At 38.2% G+C, this 22,856-nt stretch overlaps 1 protein-coding gene across 1 annotated transcript in view; it reads right to left on the bottom strand.

Moving 5' to 3' along the window:
• LOC126459744 (major facilitator superfamily domain-containing protein 9-like) overlaps positions 1-18,900 on the bottom strand; it is a 39,871-nt gene extending 20,971 nt beyond the window's left edge. The window contains exons 1-3 of the mRNA XM_050095881.1: positions 18,599-18,900; positions 18,341-18,472; positions 5,696-5,825 (exon numbers count right to left, since the gene is read on the bottom strand). Of these exons, the coding sequence (XP_049951838.1) occupies positions 5,696-5,825; positions 18,341-18,472; positions 18,599-18,646 (310 nt within the window). The 5' untranslated portion in view covers positions 18,647-18,900. The remainder of the gene's footprint in view (positions 1-5,695; positions 5,826-18,340; positions 18,473-18,598) is intronic.
• Positions 18,901-22,856: the final 3,956 nt, after the last annotated feature.

Below are 22,856 nucleotides of genomic sequence, written 5' to 3'. Positions count from 1 at the left end.
CATGTACAGTGGATACATTCCTGTTAGTAAGTCTTTTCGCAATATCACAGAAGGAACTTCCAGTTCTCATAGCCCTATTACAGCACCTTGTTCAAACTCTGTGAGGTATTGATAATGGTGTGCCATCTTAAAGGCATTTTTGACTCACATCAACTCAACACGTCCAATCTCATCCTAACTGTGGCACTATTACTACCACCCTGATGGTGCAAAATTTGAATAGCCACAATCTTTCAGATGTAGAAACACCTACCAACTTCCATTTGTGTTGTACCACCACTACTTTGTGCTGATGTTTTTTCCATCAGTGTAGTTTCTGAGGCATGAGCAAGCCCTTCCAAGACTTTATGAACATAGGGGAGAGGAGGGGAGCACTCTTTCAAATGGTTCTCTCCTTCCTCTTGATCACTGGAAAAACATTCCGATTTATGACTTCTTGAGACCTGTTAATAAATACTGATGCTATTTAGAAGTGCACCATTCCACTGAAAGGGAACACATGGCTTCAATACCTCTGTTGATGCAAGAGTTACATGGTTAAACACAGAACAAATCTATATGCTGCTCTCCATACCTTCAAATTATGAAAACCTTGTTTCAGTTTCTTTAACTGTACACAAACAAAAGTGGTGCAAGTTGTAAGTGATTCAGTCTATAAAATGCTGATGTAACACTGAAGATACTACAGTGACTAAATTTCTTGCAAGTATGCACCTTCGTGATGTGAATTCATGTAAATGTCAGCTGCCAGAGGTGAAGTAGAAGCAAGATTTACATCATTCAATAGTATTTCATCATTATGCTCTAAAATCAATTCTGACAGTGTACCAGTGAACAAATATAAAATTCACACTAGACAAAAAACTGGTTTCACCAGTGACATCATCAAAAAGGAAAAAGCAAAAGGAATTGCAAGAGATTTATTTTTGAACTTAGACTTTTTAGACCTAAAAGAGTGCCCACTTGCCAGAGGTGTTGCCTTCCCCGAAATAGACAGCAGGGACTTCTGAGATAAGGCACCAATGGCAGGAAATTACTTTTCAGGTGATGCAAGATATTCAAGGAGAAATGTGTGTGATATATTCGTTACCTAAGTGTTTCATGGAAAACAATTGCCGGCCACACTGACTATCATGGCTCTACCCCTTTTTTTAATTAATTACAACTGTGTGAGGTGTCTACAGAAGAGTTTGCTCATTACAGAAACCAGCAAACATTCATTTCATTTATTGTGCAGCTGAATGTGGTGCCCATTAAGCTAAATGAATGAAAATATAGATGTTTCCAACAGGTGTCATCCTAAGTGGGAAAATTTATCACCATGGATAGTACCTATTACACACTGGATTGCCTGAAGCTACTCTGAACTGACCAAGGTTCTCAACAAACAGTTGTCAGCACAGAAGAATCTGAGGATGTTTGGTTTATGAGGTGTTCAACTGCGCAGTCATCAGCACCTGTACACAGTCCAATTTTCACACAGTCCAATTTTCACACAGTCCAATTTTCACACAGTCCAATTTTCACACAGTCCAATTTTCACACAGTCCAATTTTCACACAGTCCAATTTTCACACAGTCCAATTTTCACACAGTCCAATTTTCACACAGTCCAATTTTCACACAGTCCAATTTTCACAAATGATGATGACAATATGATGAGGGCAACACAAACACCCAGTGCCTGGGCAGAGAAAATCCTCAGAGTTTGAGGAGATGATTCTGATCATGTGGGAGACATTTCACTGACAGGTATTTATTAACTTGCTCAGGAAATTCATACTTCAAAGGACAGTGAGTGAAGAGTACTGTTGGAGTGCCAGTTACACTCTGACTTCTTTCACTGGATCATTTGGCACCAAGCTGTAGTGTCATTAAGTACTTGCATGGTTGTAGCCCCCTCACCACGCAGAAATCACACTGTTCCTGCCTGAGCTGGAACCTCCCCATGTATGCCAAGGAGTATGCGCCCATCATGACTGGGGCATGGGGACTCAGAGCAAAAGTGCTGATGGGAAGAGCCCCCGTTTGGAGGGAGTGGCACCATGACAGATGATTCGTATATGAAGTGGATGAAACTTTCTTCTGATATTGGTCATACAGCCCTAATAATCTCTTCAGAAGGACAAACCTCGTCAATGCAGTGAGACCCCAGAATGTTTTCTTCCCTGGTTACGTTGGGGGAGAAACATTCAGCTAAGTGATCAGCAGAGAAATACTCCCACCAATACTTATTACTCTTTGTAGAGACTATAGAGAACGAGTTTGGGGAAGTTGCAGCCGCCTCCAAAATGAAGAGTGGATCAGTTTTGATTAAAATATCATCCCCTTTTCTTGGCCTAGCCACAAGCATTGCTTCCTGTTGACAAACTGGATAACATTCCAGTGACCATCACTCCCCATAATAGTCTAGACATGCTGCAAGGCATCATTTTCCATAATGGCCTCCTCTTGCAGTGGGGGCCAAAGGACAATAAGGTCACTACTGGGGCCTTAATCTTGGTCTTTGAGGGCGATTCAGTGTTGGAAAAGGTCAGTGTAATTGTTTAATGATGTGATATGAAAGCATATATCATCCCCCATCCCACCTCTCTCCTCCCTCCCCCATGCGGTGCTCCAAAAGTATTAAATTCGAGCAGGTCTTCACATTGTAATGCTATTCCAGTCTGCAAGGATTGTGGACAACTGGTGCACGTGAACATTCTTTGTGCTCCCCCCCCCCCCCCCCCCCCCCCCCACTCTCCTCCCTGTCTACGTCAACTGTTGAGTGCACCATTCTCCCTGGTAACCATATTGCACTGTCTTTCAGAGAGAAAAAAATGCAAGAATATAAGACTGAACAGACTGACATACCAAGAGGTCAAGAAAAAGTGTGAGCGACTGCAGCCTGTGCATATAACAATGTCATACACTACAGCTATGATGACATTGCCCTCTTTGCCAACAGTATTCTCACCTCTTACAGCTCACACTATCGAGTGGATGGAGACAACCTTATGAATCCATGGAACCAATATGTCAGCAGGGCACAGTTCAAGTTGGTGGAAGCTCTGTAATGGTGTGGGGTCTGTGCAGTTGGAGTGATATGGGACCCCTGATATGTCTAGACATGACTGACAGGTGACACATACATAAGCATCCTATCTAATCATCTGCATCCATTTATGTCCATTACGCATTCTGACTAACTTTGTCAGTTCCGCAGGACAATGCAACACCCCACACATCCACAATTGCTACAGAGTGGCTCCAGGAACACTCTTTTCAGTTTAAACACTTCCACTGTCTACTGAACTCCCCCAGACATGAACATTATTGAGCGTATCTGGGATGCCTTGCAACGTGCTGTTCAGAAGAGATCTACACCCCGTCATACTCTTACAGATTTATGGATAGCCCTACAGGATTCATGGTGTCAATTACCGCCAGTTCCACTTCAGACATTAGTCAGTGTCCATGCCACATCATGTTGCGGCACTTCTACATGCTTGCTGGGGTCCTACACGATATTAGGCAGGTGTACCAGTTTCTTTGGCTCTTCAGTGTATTTTAGAGTACGGCAAAATTTTATGCACTACTGTAATATATATCCTGAAACTGGTGTCTGTCACTTTGAATATTTATTATGAGCTTATTTTTTGCAATACATTGCAAGTTTTGTCTACACTAATAAAAAATAAAAAAATAGTTTCCAGCCATTAGTTCCTTATTTAATAGTACACAGTTTAGCATGATACACTATCTTTCTATCATTGTAATTGTCACCCCCTGCCATACATGTGCCCCTCAAAGAGTTGGGACAATCTGTATAGTTTTCCACTACTAATTATCAGACAGTTTATTAACCATAGTTAGTTTTGATTTAGCACAGTTATGTAAGAACTTACAACAGTTGCTGTCACCAATTATGTACTACCACTCTTTTCTTTAATTCTGTTTAGAGGTGAGGTGTGAAAAAAGAGACTTCAGACCAAGACCGGAAAACAATTAATTGACTCTGTATGAATTACATGCACGAAAATCTGATTACACCATGTAAGCTAATAGGTTTCCCAAGTATAATTTTTGGAATGAGCTGACACTGAATGTTTGTTAAGTGCAGGGCAGTAGTTTAGTCAGTACTAAATAGAATCCAATTTAGCACAAAACTCCATACAAATCATAATGAGGTAAACATCACATCTTGTCCAAGTGCTATTTTCTCATGACTGCAAGAGAATGAAATCAGCTAAAACTGCACCAATGTGGATGGGAGAAGAATGAAACAGCTTTATTAACAATAGGTTATTGCAGTATTAGCGAGTGCTTATACTGCCATGTGAACAATAGTGCAGAAAATTTGGAAACAACATATGAGAAAATCCCCTCCTTGGCACTAAGACAGTAAGTAGTTCAGGTGATACTCTACTGGATCTACACACCCTTCACAATATTATTAATGTCAAAAGTTCATTCAAACACCAGAAAGATTACCAGCCTGAAGTAGCAAGCGAGACAATACAGATATGTGGACGGTGAACTGTGTGTTTTAAATTCTTATCATAATATAAATGGCTGAATAACAGTTTTCCTGTATGGGTATCCAATGAGCTGAAACTGGACAATGGCCGACAAATGAGCAAATTGTGACATCAATTTTTCCATGTTATGGTACATCAAAGTACAAATTGCATAACAGAAAATAACAGGATTTTTATGCACTACAAACTGTCATTAAGCAAGAATTTATAGGCATGCCTTGAAATGTGCAGCAGTGAATTCAAACAATTCAACATGACAGTAAAAATGAATCAAATGCTGGTGCTCACAGTAGGGGACAGAGGGATGAGACCTACACTACATTCTTCAAACTGATAGAAGTCATTATTCACAGTCTTCTAGTGTTAGCATTCCCTGGAATTTCAGAAAGAGGGAAATATTTATCAGATGACTTTGTTTACCAAGTATAAATGAGTTCTCTGTTACAGAAGGCATCATTTGGTAATTGATTAAGGAATAATTTTTACAACTTCATCAGCTGAATATGCAACGGCAACAATAAAACCAATTCCTACAATTATGAGTTCCCATACATGCTTCAGAACTTTTTTGCAAAATTTCATCCCACCACCCCACTCTTTACAGGACTTCTCATACAAATTATTTTGAAACATAAAATTTCTATTTTGCATTCCAGTCTAACAGGTATGATGTTCTTATAATACCCATGCTGGTAAATATATTTCCTAATACTGGAAATTTTTGATTGTTTTGATGCAGGTTAACTTTACTTGACAGTTTTATGGCTGAAAGGCTGAAATTAGTTGTTAGTTGTTCTTGAAACCTGTCACAAATATGGTACTACATTTGTCTAAGCTGGAGCCATATCAAGGTTCTCTCACTTGTTTCTAAGTTTCCACTTGGTAATATGTCTTTTACAGAGCTGATTTTGTGTATTTCTAAAATAAACACTTTTCCAAGCAGTTTTCTGGATGACAATTTATTCTGTAAATCTAGCTTTATATTTTTGCAATATCATCATTACATTTCCATATTTTAACAGCAATTTATTCAAGTTTTAACACAAACGTATCCAATGTCAGACTAGTATGCAGTTCCTTAACGAGAATTTTTAGCCTGCATATAGGGATTCTTAACAACGTTTGAAAAATCTTAAAATTATATGTAACACATACAAAATGCTATCATTTATTACCTAGGACAAACCTTAAAAACAATATCGTAGAAAGAGCAGTGGTCAATCCAATGAAACTGTAGCAAACTGAACAAACTGCTAGGACGAACATGAGAATTTGATATCTTCCATAGATGTCACTCCAACTTCCCTGAAAATTTAACACAGGTCATTTATTAGAAATTATCATGTCAGGTATAATGTAAAAGTAAGAGTACAACAAACAGTTTTCGCATTACTGTAAGTTTGTGAATAAAACAACAGCAAAAATCAATTACAAACCTTTACAAATTCACACAGCCTCACATTTACTGATTCAGCTTATGTACGTTTCAAAATTACTGAGAATATTACTTATGATGACCAATTTGTTTCAGCTGTTATAACAAGACTTACTAGCTTACACATTTTTAGCTGTTGCTTTAACTGAGGAAGAAAGCATGCCCAAAAAGGTTGGTGTTTCATAGCTTGATCAACAAACTTAAATGATTATAACCACATATTGATGCTACCATATGGTTCCACTCAAGACAGAGTACTTGGACCATTTATGTTGTCTCAGAAACAAGTATAATTTACCTGGGACACAGTGCTATTGTAACCAGTCAGTTTGTCATAGGTAGACGCAACAGATAATTTCCTGGTTATCCGTTCCTGTGACAAGCAAACTACACACATATTTTTAGTTCAAAGGTGTATACCAAAGGTTAGCATATGGTCGTGCTTTATGACCTAGCTATAGTAATTTCAACATTAAAGTTTCACATGGAGGTCACAGGTAGTGTGCTATGACAACCAGAAGATTCCAGCAGAACTGGAATCAAAGTTGGGAGGGAACACAGTAACACTTATCACCAGCTGGACACCCACAGCAATTTGAGTGGGAAAAGAATAACTGAAGAATAAAATGAACAACATTATTGAATCTCTGTGTATGATGTAATTTGCAGCATATTCTACATGGGCATCTGCACAAATATTTGCAAGAAGGGGAAATATTCTAAAATTAAACAATGGAAAGACCTGAATGGCCTTGATAGTTAAATATTCCAAAATAATTATTTTTACAAGGGGCATTCAATAAGAAATGCAATGCACTTTTTCTGAAAGCAGGTTGGTTTTATTCAGGATTCCAATACACAATATTATTCCCCACTCTTTGCTGCAAAATCCTATTTTCAAATATAATCTACATTCAATATGACAGCATTATGTCACCTTACTGTTAAGGCCTGGATGCCTGCATGGTACCACTCTACTGGTTGATGTTGGAGCCAACATCTTGCTGCATCAATAACCTCCTCCTCATCCATGTATTGTTCCTCATGGAGTGCTTCCTTCACTGGGCAAACAGATGAAAGTCTGAAGGTGTGAGATCCGGGCTGTAGCATGGATGAGAAAGAACAGTCCGATGGAGTTTTGCAACATCCTCCCAGGTACACACCCTTGCGAGGCTGTGCACTGTCGTGGAGAAGGAGAAGTGCATTTGCATTTTTGTGGTGACAAACACCCTGAAGTTATTTCTTTAATTTCCTGAGGGTAGCACATCACACTTCAGAGTCAATTGTTGTACCATGAGGGAAGATATCAAACAGAATAACCCCTTCAGAGTCCCAGAAGACCATCACCCTGACTTCACCAGCTTCGAACTTTTTCTTTGGGGGAGAGAGGTTGTGGCATCACTCCACGGATTGCCATTTTGTTTCCAGTTCAAAGTGATGAACATATGATCCATCACTTGTGGCAATGTTAAATAAAAAATTGTTAAGATCAGCCTCATAACGTCCAAACAGTTCTGCACACATGGTCCTTTCTTGCTCTTTATGGTCACACATTAGGCAGCAAGGGATCCAACATGCACACACCTTCGAGTACTCCAACGGGGGGACGAGTATGTCACCACTACCAACAGTAACATCCAGTTGTGCAGTGAGGTGTTTGATTGTGATTACCTTGAATGAGAGTGTCTGCACATTCAAACACAGCAGAATTTGCAGATGCGTGCAATCGGCCTGCACGTGGGAGATCGGATTGGGTTGCGCAACCTCGTTGCGACTATGACAGACACCTCACCCAATGACACACACTGCCAAGTCAAAGTACACATTGCACAAGAGCCTACGAATATCTCCCATGTTCTGGTTTTCCACCAAAAGAAATTTAACAGTAGCTCTTCACTTGGAACGCACATCCATTATAGAGCCGTTTTGAAGGCTACGTATAGAACTGCTACCTGTCTGAACTTCATGAAACTACACTGGCTGAAGGGGGAATATTTGATGACGTCCCACAACACAGTCCGCAACTTTTCAATAAAAACTGGTTGAGGTCAAAGGAGGGGAGGGGACAGGGGGGGGGGGGGGGGGGGAATGTTGCATTAATTACTGATCACCCCCTCATACATGTAACTGATAAAGTTTGAGAATATGTATCACCTCAAGAACTAAATTTGGATGGAATTACACAAAAGTTTATTGTGTCATGAACGATTAATAGATATGCATCCAATATTATTTAGGTTTCATACTTTTAACACTGAAATGATAACCATATTTTGTTAGTGAAAGTTAATATTCAATATGAACCCTACCCTTTTGATTTAACAATCCAAAATTTCATGTTTTATTTTTAATTTTACAGTATTCAATGAGTTATTGACAAGAAATAATTTTATTAATATATCAATAATGACAGGTTGGCAATGGAATGAAAGATCTGAGAGGGATGGAGGCTGGCTGAAAGATGAAGAAAGTCCTGTTGGACTGCAAGACTAATAATCAGAAGGAAAATGCCAAATTAACAAACTACAAATAACGAGCAGATTCCAGGAGGGGCTAAGCCCTCTTATTCCCACCCCCTCCCTTGTGCCCCCTTGCGGACACCTATGCTAGTCTCTGCACAGCAACTACACTGTGGGAGACGCACATTTCTCCTCAAAGTTGTGAAAAGGGTTTTTTTGTCAAATAGACAGAAAGCTTAACTAGAAACTGTAGCTACATGAAATACAAACAATACTTACTTTGAGATAGAACTATTTAATATTGATACCTGAAGCAATATTCAGTACTTGCTCTCTACTAATTTTGTGTCACATACACAGAGGGTGAAAGTTTTCAGCAGACAGCGATGCTTCCTAAAGATAAATGAAATGTCCGCTCACCATAGAAGTTATGCCATGAAAGTGGGGAAACATTTGAATAACAGAAAAACATCACAAAGGGCTTCATTCTCAGTTTATTGAGAATGCATTTAGGTTTAATGCAGCTTTCTTAGGAAATAACACTGATGATTTCCTTCTCTTCCTTATCCAATCTGAGTTCATGCTCTGACCAGCTCCACTCTTACTAACTTAGTATTTCTTTTATTTCTTTCTTTTTTATTTTACAGTTCTAGTTCTGTAGCACCAAATTTAGAAGCAAATCTCCAAGGTCATGGAATGCGTCAGTACATGAAATTATGATAAAGTAGTAACAGATAAAATAAAATGTTTACGAACTCAACAAAAGACAAACCATAAGTGTATGCAAACGCAATCAATATAAACACAGAAATCAGTTTAATTTTTCAAGGAACTCGTCGACAGAATAGGAGGAGTGACCCACGAGGAAACTCTTCAGCTTTGATTTGGAAGTGTGTGGATTATTGCTAAGATTTTTGAATTCTTGTGGTAGCCTACTGAATAAGGATATGGCAGTACATCGCACACCTTTCTGCACAAGAGTCAAGGATGTGCGATCCAAAGGCAGATTGGATTTCTGCCTAGTATTAACTGAGTGAAAGCTGCTAATTCTTGGGAATAAGCTGATATTTTTAATAACAAACAACAGTAAAGAATATATATGTTGAGAGGCCAATGTCAGAATATCCAGACTGACGAACAGGGGTCGACAAGAGGTTCGCAAACTTACACCACTTATTGCCCAAACTGCCCGTTTCTAAGCCAAAAATATACAATTTCATAAATTATCTTTAAGATCACACCCCCCCCCCCCCCAGAATAATAAAATTCTACTTTGCACATTTCACTTGTGCTGTACATAACGCATTAATAAGGAATGCACAAATATCTCAAAATAAAAAAATAAATAAAAAAAATTGAAAAATAAATTAAAAATCAAATCTTTCAAATAGTGCTGGAACTCATTAGAACTAAAACAGCCATTATGTTGTATTCCTGTACAGGAAAAAGGCTATCGTTAATATTCCCCACCCTCACCCTTACAAGCTTGTTTCTGGAAGAACACTATCAGATGTGAAGGATCTGTGCCATACAATTTCAAAAGTGTTGTTAACAGCTTTTTATCTGAAGAATCTAAAATAAAATGAATCAAACTGACAGCTAAGAAACAACCAACACCCTACTTCTCACTGTGCCTGTCTATGACACCCACCTTCACATGGTGAATACAAATCTACCACAATTCATAATGCTAAAACAAGGGGAATGCTGTATCCTCCAACTGACTTGCATTTCAGGAAACTTAATTTCTACATCTACAGACCTTTTGTGAAGAGCACATGGTAGAGAGAATCTTGGACCACTACCACTCATTTCCTTTCTTGTTCCACTCGCAAATGAAGCGAGGTACAAATAACTGTCTATATGCCTCTGTGTGAGCCATAATTTCTCTGGTCTTCATGGTCTTTGTGTGAAATGTCTGCTGGCAGCAATAGAAAACATTCTGCAGTCAGCTGCAAATGCTGGTTCTCTTTAATTTTTCTCAACATTGTTTCATGAGAAGAACTTTATCTTCCCTCCTCTGATTCCCATTAGGATTCATGTTACATCTCCATAATACTCACGAGCTGACAAACTACTAGTAAAACGTCTAGCAGCAGTCCTTCGAATTGTTTGTGAGTCTTTCTTTCAACCTGATCCCAAACACACAAGCAGTACTCAATAACAGGTCACACTAGTGTTCCATGTGAGGTCTCCTTTAAAGATGAGCTACACTTTCCAACAATTCTTCCAATAAACCGAAGTTGACCATCTGCCATCCCCCTTACTGTCCTTACATTCTCATTCCATTTCATATGTCTCTGCAACATCACACCTATATATTTAATCACCTTATTGTGTCTGGCAGAACACCTGCACCTATAACTACACTCTGCAAACTACTGTGATGTGTATGGCAGAGGGTGCATCCATTGTACCTGTTATTTGGACTTTTGGCTCTATTCCATTCACACATGGAGTGCAGAGAAACAATTGTTTAAATGCTTCTGTGTGTGCAGTAACACATCCAACCTTATCCCTCACGATCCAAATGGGAGCAATATGTATTGGGTTGTAGTATTATGTTTGTGCGAAAGTTCATGGCAGGTTTGTTTTGGCTGCTAGTATTCCACATGCTATGGGTTTACTTATTGATTGTCATTTTTCATTTGTAGCCGACTTATTTTTGATTTTACGTTATGGACGAGTAAGTTTCCTAATTTATTATTAGCTGAGAATAAAATTGGTACATTTGTTTTTTGAAAAGGTTAGCTATTTTTTGTGATATGGCCCCAGGTATACTGGGATACTGGTGAATATTTTCTCTTCTTTCATAGTGTTCTCATTCTTTGTCTTGCTTTTGTGTATTTGTCTGTCTAAATTGTCTACAGTTCTGGCTGTGTAGCCATTGCTTATGGCAATGCTCTTTATTGTATCTATCTCATTTTTGAGGGTGTTTCCTTCTAGATCAAGAGAGTGAACTCTGTGTAGCACGGACCTAAATGCAGGATGTTTGTGTGGTGTGATGGCATGATGAGTTGTTCAGTGTTATGTCTGTATGTGTGTTTTCTGTGTATGCTGAACTTATGTTTCTGTTGATGGTTGGTGATTTTAAGGTCCAGGAAAATTATGCTTTTATTGCCCTCAACACAATACACAAACATAAAGCAGCAGTGGAGAGTACAAAGTATCTTGCCCCAGTTGTCCTGTCTACTATGTAGGGAAAACAGGCAGAAACTTCAAAACCCATTTTCAAGAACATGTAAATGCTTTCAGCCTCAACTACTTTGAAAAATCAGTTATTGCACAACATATGTTGGAAACTAAACATGCCATAAACAATTCTACAAAACAATTTGGTAGTATTACATAATGAAGCCAATGGTAAGACCCTACATCTGTTAGTGCAACTGGAGATATACCTCCACAAAATAAAGAAACCAGAATCGATGTTAAATGAACAAACAAATTTCACAAGCCATAGCTATCTCAGTAATTGTAAAGATCTGTTCTAAAGTTATTTCCTGCATATGTCAATTGTTTATTAATCATATCTTCAGCACTATGAAAAATTCATCTTTGACCACACAATGTACAAAAACATCTGTGAAGTGTTTACAAACATGTGCTTGCAAATGTGCCTCTTGAATGAAGTGATATGCTTGAAAATGATGGAGGAAAAAACATATACTGTTACTAAAATGTTAAAAAAACTCTTCTTCAATTATGTGGTAAGTTTACACTATTCATCTTTTCCACTATTTCACACATATTTTTCGTGTATGACTTATGAAGTTTGTAACCTAACATCAAACCTTTTTGTGACAGGAATATGCATCTCATCTCATTCAAGAGAACAAATAAATCATGTATTAAGATGAATTACACCTGAAGATGGACCCACAGGGTCCAAAATGCATCATGTACTAACTAAAACATGAAAAATTGTGACTGAAGGTGGTTTTTAATTCATACACAGTCACGTTTGAAGCTGCAAAATATGGATAAAATTAAAAAATCTATAGATTTAAGTTTCATCTACTATGACAAATATACCAGCTCCATTTCCTGTTCCCCTATCCTTTTCATATATGCATAAATGTTACCCAAAGATCTCACTAACATCAACTTTACGTTTTAACCAGCATTCTGTGCCTAATATGTGAGGTTCAGTGCTTTTTAGGAGCACTTCCAGCTCCGACACTTCATTGCGAATGCTTTGGGGGTTAACCGCTAGAATTTTGATTCTCTCATGTGCAGGAGGCATTTCTTTGAATCTTACACTGATAATTCTGAGATTCCCCACAACTAGTGTAATCTGGATTGGATGGAGAGTGTCTTAATCTAAAAAACCATTGTGTGCACCTCACAAACAATCATCTACTTGGGTAGCTGCCTCTGATATGTAATGTACTCCTGACCTATTTAGGGGCATCTTTCAATTCTCAGCCCCATGGTTCAAGTCTAGGATGTCACAGCCTAGACTGTCACATAACCCTTAGAATCTTTGGTTTAATCCTTCTACTTGACAGAGAACCAGGGGGGTCACGACCTGCTCTGCAGACAATGCTGCAGATTGATAGCTTTGTTGAAACTGTGAGCAACGCTGGTATTCTCAACCCTGTCTGCTAGTTGCTGCAATGATCCATGTATGACCTTGGATCTTCAACAACAGGCATCATTTGTTCCAACATGCACCACAATCTATAGTTGTGGAAACCCTGTTCTCCCAACAAGGGCCAGAACAGCCTCTTCGACATGTTGAATGCAGCCTCCTGGCATACACACCAAGTGTACCTGGTGTCTGTTCCCATCTCTTGCTGCCATTTCTGTAATGGGTCCCATTATTCATTGTACATTAGAGATGTCAATGTTAATGTACCTCTACCCTTCATTGTTTGCTTCCTCTTGACGCAGGACAAACCAGATTTCCCCAAAACAGGTAAAGTGTGTCCCATTGGCTCAGTTTCCATTTCAGTGGAACACAGCACCTCTAACTTGTTTGTTATAGGAATCGGTACAGCACACCGAGTCCTCCCTGATCTCTGTCTACCCTGTACAGGCCACCTAGACCCAACATTGACTCACCACCAACAGTCAAGTGGCTGGGTAATGCTGGGGCTTTGATTTCCTGCAGCAGATACAGTGCCTACAGGAGAGACTAGTGCTTACGACATCTGACACCTCACCCGTTCGCAGCAGCTTCTAATTGCTCATCCCCTGCATGGTAACAGTACAGACACTGCAGGGATGCACTATGCCCAGTGCAGCATCTTACAAAACAGTCAATAATTTATGCCTGGTGCAGTATTTTGCAGAGCAGTAAACAAATAGCTTCATACTAAGCTTGCTGTTGCTCTTAATTTACGAGTTTGATATGCTACAAATATTATCAGTATGCTTACAGATTTTTAGTAATTTATAGCCAAAAATGAGATATCTATTACAATAGAAAAGTTGTTACAGTACTGTATTCAAACATTTCAAGGTTGTTTTTCCTACTCATCTGTATTAACTTACATTTTTGCACATTAAAAGCAAGCTGCCATTCATCACACCAAATAAAAGCTCCATCATTCATCCTGTATCCTTGAACAGTCACGCAACAACAACACTTTCCCCTTGACTATACTATCATCGGAAAACAGTTGCATATTTTAGTTCATTCTAACAATCAGATCATTCGTGTATTTAGAGAACAAGGAAGGTCTTAACACACTTCCCTGGGGAACTCCTGATTATATCCTTGTCTCTGATGAACACACACCGTCCCAGACAACGTACTGGCTTTTAATACTTAAGAAGCCTTCAAGCCACTCATGTCTGAGAGCCTATTCAATACGCTCTGACCTTCATCAACAGTCTGCAATGGGGCACTGTGTCAAATGCTATACAGAAATCTAGGGGACTCATCCATGGTTTGCAGGATATTATGCGAGAAAAGGGCAAGCTGGGTTTTGCAGGAGTGATGCTTTCTAAGTCAGTGTTGATTTGAAACTTTCTGGCATATTATAACTGTGTAATGGGCCGAGACTCGGCACACAGTTTTAATTTGCCAGGAAGTTTCATATCAGCGTACACACTGTTGCAGAGTGAAGATTTCATTCTGGCAGTGTTGATTTGTTGACAGAAGTGTTTCTGCACAAAGAAAATTTATTTCCTTATGTGCCGCTCTGAATGATTGTCCTAACTACCTAGTTGTTTTCTAAAGAGGGGTGGGAATGTTACAATATTTCTTTTTCTTATGCTGGTTATATATTCTATACACGAAGCAGAGCCCTCTGTTTTCTCTTATGGAGGTAAGATTCCACCCACGCATGAGGGATGCCATTATGCCATAATACTTTAATCTGGGAGGTACAATTTTGTGATCACAAAATCAAAGATTTTGACAAGTTCGCAAACTACATCAGCAGATAATTTTTGTCTATCCCTGCTGACACTCCATTTCCAAGTTTTTTTTATTTCTCTTTATGAGAGAATCCTTTATCAAAGCCAAACTGAGAGCAGTGAACAGTGAACAAGTTCTCATTTGACTGTGTAGGACTTATTAGCCACCTCTCAAGTTGCCTTTTATAAATTACTGATTGAATGAAAGAATGGATTCCAGCTAAATAAGCTAATTCTAACTGGAATCTATATTACAGTTCCCCACTTTCACTGATAGTTATTTAAGGAGTGGTCAGTGAGAGACAACTAATTTGCTCTTAAAACGTAAGGTCATTCCACAAGTACTGCAACATTTTTTCTCAGAACAGGATGGTTTTATTCATGACAAATACACAATATTGCTCACCAATTCTTTGGGTACAAAACTATTTTTCAATGTAATATACATTAAATTCTATGTGCTGCAACACCATAATGTGAAGACTGTATGCCATCATGGTGCTACTATCATGCTGTGTGTCTCAGCCAAATTTTTGCTCCATTTATAACTTCCCCTTAATTGTTGTTGAGCTTCTCAAGGAGTCCATCCACCAGTGGGGCAAAGAGATGGAAGTTGGAAAGCATGAGATCTGGGCTGTAAGAGAGATAAGGAAGAACAACCCACCGAAGTTTTGAAATCTATCAGGCGAACACAGTAGTGCATGACGATGTTTTATCATGGTGAAGGAGAAGAGCATTATTCACTTGTTGCAGCTATAAACATGTAATCATTCCTTCAGTTTCCTGAGAGTCTCACTATGAACTTTGGAGTTTATTGTTTGAAAATAAGGGAGAAGATCACACATAGTAACCCCTAAAGAGTTCCAGAGGACTAGCCATAACCAGCTGAGGATACTGTTATGAAGTAATGTGGTATTTCGAAGGAAACACTGAAAGTTGTCTGCTATATTTCCCACCTTTCAGATACTTTTTTTTTATTATGTGTTGACTACTTGTGAGCAACTGTAGCTGTTATTTCTGAACTTACTGATCAACCTATGTATATCTGCTGGGGCATCTGATTCGGTAGTTTTCTCTGCAGACATCGTCTGAGGTGGTGAAGCTCCAGCCAATGAGGAGTAAGGCACTCGTATGCTAGGCATGGTTTCCAAGTTTTGAAGCAGGACAAAACATTCTTGTTCAGTCTGTCCATGCTAAAGTGAAGAGGTGTGTCTGACAAGCACATTTTGGACTGAGGAATTGTCTGTAAGTAATGGCTTACCACATACGTGACAATGTTATTTATGCAAGAATAAAAACTGTTTACTGTTGGTTATAGTCTGAAATATCTAGAACCACATATCTTATTTTTCACAAGAGGAAAGTTTTTATAATTCTGCAAGGAGATCAACCATCACACTGAACAGCAAATATACAGAAAATTGCTGTTTTGCTTTTCCTCCTGAATTACTCACATAATATTCCCAGCATTTAAAATTCCTTAATTTTACATAGCTCTCATTTTAAAACAGCCCACACAGAAGGGAGGCAGGGATGTTGGAAATGGCAGGCTCCAGAAACATATCTGATATGTGACTATAACCAAATGTATAGTTGCCTTGTGTTCACATCAACAAACAAAACATTATATTTCATCTTTAATGAATGCCATTGTGACTGAACTAAAAGAGCATATGAACTCAATGTAGTAAGAAAAGTACTAGGAACATATAGCCCATCTTGTAATCAATTTTCTTAACACTTTCGATACCATAATAGATAGACTGGCCTCAATGACCTTACAGTACTTTGAGGTCTTGACATGGATGTCAACTCCAGCAATATAGCTTACATGAAGCTCTTAGAGACGTTAACTTCAAACTATCTTAAAACTATAGTTTCCATGGACACCAGGGTCTCTGCTTCTAGTTTATCAGGGTAGATTATGCAATAATTAACAAAACTCCTGAAGACACTTAAGTACAGAAACAGACTCAATAGTAAGACCACCTTGCACAAAAGAAAATCAGCTCCTAAAAGAATGATAGGAACTTCTGAAAAGAAACAAGCTTCGAATAATAGTAACATCAACTCTCTTAAAATTATACTAGCCGAGGAGAGACAGAGCACAATCTATCATGTGGAAGGGTCAGGTAACAAATGAGATGAGTTTTGCACTTTTGATTCTTGCTGCCCAATTAAAGAAATGCAGACAGAGCCAATACACACACTCAGAGTGGAAGAAATAACTTCAGACTTTCAGACAACATTTTTGAACTTAGGCAAGATATTTCATGACCTAGATGTCTTGTACAAATCAACAAGGCTGTACACTTTCAAACAAAGAATATAACATAGAAAAGAAAACTTTAAACGCAAGGCCTCCTGGAAACTGATCAGTTAGTATTGGACAACTTCCTCAACCAGGGATAATAAACCTTTATGTATTATACAAGATGGTAGGCCTATTATAAAAGACCCAAAAGCTATATATCCAATAAGCATTTCATATCACCTACAGGATACCCAAACACTATACACACACAGAGATATGAAATTACAACACTAACAGTGGATTTTGAATCAATGAGGTTAATGAAAATGAAATAAGCAAGAACCCGGAAAGGTTCACATGTCACATGCCGCATAATTGAGAAAGTTAAACCACTAACCTACCTCGTAAACTGCAATATTAGGGAAAACATCTATCCTAATAGTCTAAAAACAAGCATTGTTAAACCACTGCATAAGGAATGAAGTACAAAAGAGGTTTCAAACTATCATCTGGTATCAATGACCCCTACCTTTAGTAAGGTTTTTAAAATGGTTCTCCTCCTTTCAGCCCTCTGTTTATTTTACAAACAAATGAGTTCTTAACAGAAAAACAGCATGTTTTAGGAAATATTGCTGCACACCAACTGCAGTTACTGAATTTCTCCATGAAGTATACATCCTTCTAGATGAAGGAATAAAGACAACAAGCATATTCTTATATCTTTCCAAAGTCTCTTAATCAACCACGGCTGTTCGCAAAAAAATTGAAAGCACACAAATCCAAAGACTCAGCTATGCAGTTACTGTCCACCTATCTAACAATTACGATCTGTGTACTAAACAATAACTTGATCTTTGAACTCTTCCATTTGGTCTGCATAAAAAAAAAAACTGGAACTGTGAGTCCACCTTGATGCAACACACACTTATTTGTTTACTTACTTATTATCCAAACTAGTTTTGGTGACGAACATAGCCCTTATTGGTGGGTTCACTTATTGCATGTTACTCTTGCACCTTTCTCCATTTATCATGCATATAGAGGAGTCATAATACTCAATTAAAAAAAATTATATATACAATACCTATAATTAACAACACGGCATACACAATGATTCTCTCTGTGAAATGGCTCAGTTCCACACACGAGGCATACAGAACATAATGTGTTCCAATGAAACAATAATGCCAGTACTATTCTGGACTAATTCTGTACACTCTGTGAAAGCTTCTGAGCACAGCCTAGTCAGTTATATGAAGGTAAACTTTACTACCATTTAACTAACTTTTTTTTTTTAACTTACAACCAATGGCCCTGACAACAGTTGTATTCCAGAGTACACCGAACTGCTAACTCCTATCATAAAGTGCGATGCTCCTAGATTTCTCATGTATGCAGATAGCAGAGGAACGGCTAGGCCAACTGCAAACATGTCCTGCAAAAATAGCCACATTATCAATGTTACTAATCATACTAAAAATCATTAGTCCCTAATAAAAATTAAAAGCAAGGTGCAGTAACTACTGCTCTTAATAATTTGTGAAAAGGCGGGCTTTCTTACCAAAAATGAAGACACGTAAAGCCATTTTATTTTATCTTTGTTATACATATTTAAGATGTACGCCGACTGCTCTCGTCTCCTGATTGCATAACATAGATTCGGTCCTTCAAGACCGGTAGATAATGCCACTCAAGGGCGAACGAAACGACTTATCATACACTGTGCACATGATATGTACCCAATTCACCGCATCATAAAACCTATCTGCTGCACGGTAACATCTATTTATAACACAACCACGTCTCTCACAGACCACTACAGTTTTCGAACTGATACCAAAACAACAAAACACATACGCACACCACATGATTTCTGTGCAGGTTGTCATTCCACAGGAATACCAACATATGAGTAATACAAGCATAACCTTTCTGTCGTTTGTCTCTGAAGTGTGTCGTCAGGTTAACCCTTCCAATACCTTTATTTTAGGATAATACAAATAAAAACCATACAATGTCAACTAACAAAACGCTTAAATACCAGCTGTTCGAGGTTGTTTATTGAGGCATTCGGCACTGCTGCATCACGCAATCATTCTATTAGCGTTATTGTATTCCACCTCATCTTCCATAAATTCTTAAAAGTAGTTCGAATACAAAAGTAGTACTGTAGTCTGCATGTCACTAGTAGTACTGATTCAAAACTGAGTTATGAAGCATGCCCGACAAGTCTCTGAGTGAACAGAATTAAGATTCAAATACAAGGATTTTTATTCAACATTGATCACTTTACAATGAAACACGCAATATTGACTCGTTCCTCATGTATGATATGTCTGCAGAACACTTTGAAATAATGAACGAATGTCCAGGTTATAGAGTTGTACTTTTAAAACAATTTTTAAAATACAATTTACGTGGATAATATATATCTCTATTAATAACACACGCCTGCAAAAGATTTTTTTTTAAGTTGTTTGAAATTTGATAATTTACTTTTATGAACTTTTCAGCACTGATTTCAAAAATGCAATCCATTTTTCTATCACGTTAGGGTTTATCACAAAAAGGGAGTATTTTTGGGTATAATAACAGAATTTAACCAATTTATCATATTTTTCCAACGTTATAAACTTTTATTTTATTTATAAATCATATTCTAAGCTTTTTCCAGCACACGTCCATTTCTCTTTAAACTCATAAGTCCTTATAATTACGTTTTCGCTTTTTGTTGAAGCTTCTTTTATTGCTTTTCCAGCTGTAGACTAGTTGAGGATCATCTCTTTTTATCATCCAGCAGTAGTCTGCTATCATGTTGACTTTCCATCTTCCTTGATATCTTCTTTCCATTTCTTTGATGTCTGGGTGAATCTTTCGCCCTGCTCTTCACTTACATCACCAAGGTTTGCAGCGAAGTAGTCAAGATGTGAGTGGAGAAAATGAACTTTAATGCTCATGTTACAGCCCAGCTTTTTAAAATTGTTGAGCATGTCTGTGACGATTGTCTTGTAGTTTGGATCTCTTTTGCCTCCTAGGAAACCGGTAACAACTAATTTAAAAGATGTCCATGCTGCCTTTTCTTTTGTTTCCATTTTGTCCACAAAGTTGGGATCTGTCATTAGTTTTCTAATGTCTGGTCCGACAAAGATTCCTTCCTTTAGCTTTGCCTCTGAAAAACCAAGATACTGTCCACAAACATATCTGAAACACTCACTTCTTTTGGCAATGCCTTAACAAATAGTTTCATCAGCTCCAACTTACTGTAACACCTTTTTGGGATCCACAAGGCTTTTCCTCTCATCATTTTTAACCCCTACCTGTAAGGTTTTTCTCAAGAACCAAGCTTTTTTTAATGTAATGTTGCTTTCTGTCTCTACTGTCCCATTCACAGAGAAAGCAAGGGAACTTTGTATAGCCACTTTGTTGACCAAGCAGCATTGAAATCACTTTTAAATCACCACATAGTGTCCATTTGTGGTCTGAATAGCGGTTTGCTTTAAACCAGTTCATGGTTTTCGTAACATTCTTTTAAGTGGACCGAGTGTCCAACTGGTATAGAAGCATACTTATTGCCATTGTGTAGTAGTACTGCTTTAATGCTTCTTTTTGAAGAATCAATAAAAAGTCTCCATTCATCAGGTGTATACTCTATTTTGAAATGTGTCGTAAGTCCAGGAACATCACTGCAAAATACCAGGTCACCTTCTTGAGAGAAGAAGGATACAAACTCCTTTACCCTCGATTGATACCAAGAAAAGGATGTACCCAGAGCCAACATATGTTTATCTTTCAGTCTAGATCCTAAAACCTCTGACGATTCTTTAGAAAGGCCTAGATCTCTAACTAAATCGTTCAGTTCAGATTGTGAGAATGGAATGTGATCGGTTGTGCCAGGATCGTAGAAATCTCTGTCTTCTTCACTAGTACCTTGCTGAGCCAATGGCTTGTGATCATCTATATCATCCAAAGAATCTGGAGGAGAGGGTATTGGTACTTCAGGTCCATGAGGAACAGGGGGAATGGCTGATTAAACGTTAGGGTAAGAAATATACTTCTTGTTTTTCAAATTGAAACCTCATACGCAAGAACAAAAATAGCAGTAATCACTATGATTTTTGGGCTCCCTCCAAACCACTCATATCCCAAAATGTAAGGACTGCTTCTTACGTTGAAACCATTGCCTGAGCAAACTTTGTGTGGGGCCCAAGACTTATCTTGATCGCCTAACTTTATACCAAAATCGGCGAAATATACTTTTTATCAGTATAGTTGCCATAAATGTAGCAGAAGCACTCTGGCTAGTTTGTACATCCTCTGGTAGCCACTGTCCATTGTACATAAAACAACTTCACGATACAAGAAAACAGTCACTACTTTAAAGCACTAGTAACAACAACATGTGAACAGCACAGAGGGAAGAGGTACTGTGAACTGAAGGACAATAGTAGAAGTTCACTGCTTGGTGATGGCAGGGGAAGGGGCAGTGCGACAGACAGACACTGACTTGAAAAAACTGCTGGTTTCTCCTAATTACTCTTTATTTTACATATATCTAGTATAAAAACTGCTAACTACCAGTTTATGGAGATCCTAAAAATCAAAGTTCAAACTCACTAGAGTGTTGAAACATCGAGAAAAGCTAAAACTAGACAAGCAGTTTGTGAAATAATTGTACATGATGGAATTTTTTCACTATTTTTCCCGCAATCAGCATTGAAAACACTATAAAAATCACTTAATAAATTTGAAACAGTTATATGTCGTAGACCTGTGTAACCTACAATGCCCACCGGCAGGATTTGGAAATGACAGCTAAATTTAGAATCTTTCAATCTTATGAGATTTTTTTTTTGTTTAATTTCAACTATTTAAACTTATATTGATGAGAATATTGCTGAACCCCATATCTATTGACCCTCGGCAGTGTCGGATTTAACGTATGCAGAGGTAAAGATCGGCATGGTGTAATGTTTCTATTGTATTTTAAAAGTACGGCATTGAGCGTGATAACGACTGAACGATGTGATGAAGAAGTCAGTATGGCGATCTAGTCAGGAAACGTCGTGTGTCTACCACCATTTGACTTGGAGCTATGATGTAAAGGATATCTTCACATATGTTGATGTATCATTTGCCAATATTCATCAGTTTATGTGATAGGGCCACAATATAAATCATTAAATGTAATGATATCCATAAACTTCCAGGATTATGTGCAAGTATGACAGCAGGCCAGTTTTCTTGGTGTTTGGTGGAAATGCTTAATCAAACTGAACTGTTGCATTTGAGGCAAGTCCATGGCATTAGTAGGGCAAATGTCAGCTGCAGACTTTTGCCCCACCTGAGACCTCATCGTTCTTGAGCTTTAAAATGCTTTATAAAATACAAAATTGCATCTTACATGAACCTGTAATACTTTTCCTGTCTATTTTAGAAACTATAAACAACAGAATATCGGTTGGATATGATGAATCCACAATGAGGAACAGACTGAAGTCTGGTAGAGGTGTGGAGTCTCTAGGACATTTCAAACATGAATTCACGACAGAGCAAGAACAGGATTATTGTGCAAGGGTTTTATAAAGCAGGATCATGTTGTGATAGTGGGTGGAGTGCAAAGCAGTATTGATAGGTATCATGGCTACAATCTGAGAATGACCTGGCAAAAATAGCATCTGCAATGAACCATACAAATGTTGGCTTGGTCTCTGCTTTCATGCAGTATGATTGGTCCCAATTTAACAGCTCTGTCAGGAAGGTCAGTATGGAGCTATATCAGCTGCTTTGGGTGGCTATTTTGTAAGGTATAGGTTTGATTC

The sequence above is a fragment of the Schistocerca serialis genome, chromosome 1 (assembly GCF_023864345.2).
Source record: "Schistocerca serialis cubense isolate TAMUIC-IGC-003099 chromosome 1, iqSchSeri2.2, whole genome shotgun sequence".
In the NCBI taxonomy this organism is placed as follows: Eukaryota; Metazoa; Arthropoda; class Insecta; order Orthoptera; family Acrididae; genus Schistocerca; species Schistocerca serialis.
The sequence above is the reverse complement of the archived record's forward strand: the minus strand, read 5'-3'. Positions and strand labels throughout refer to the sequence as shown.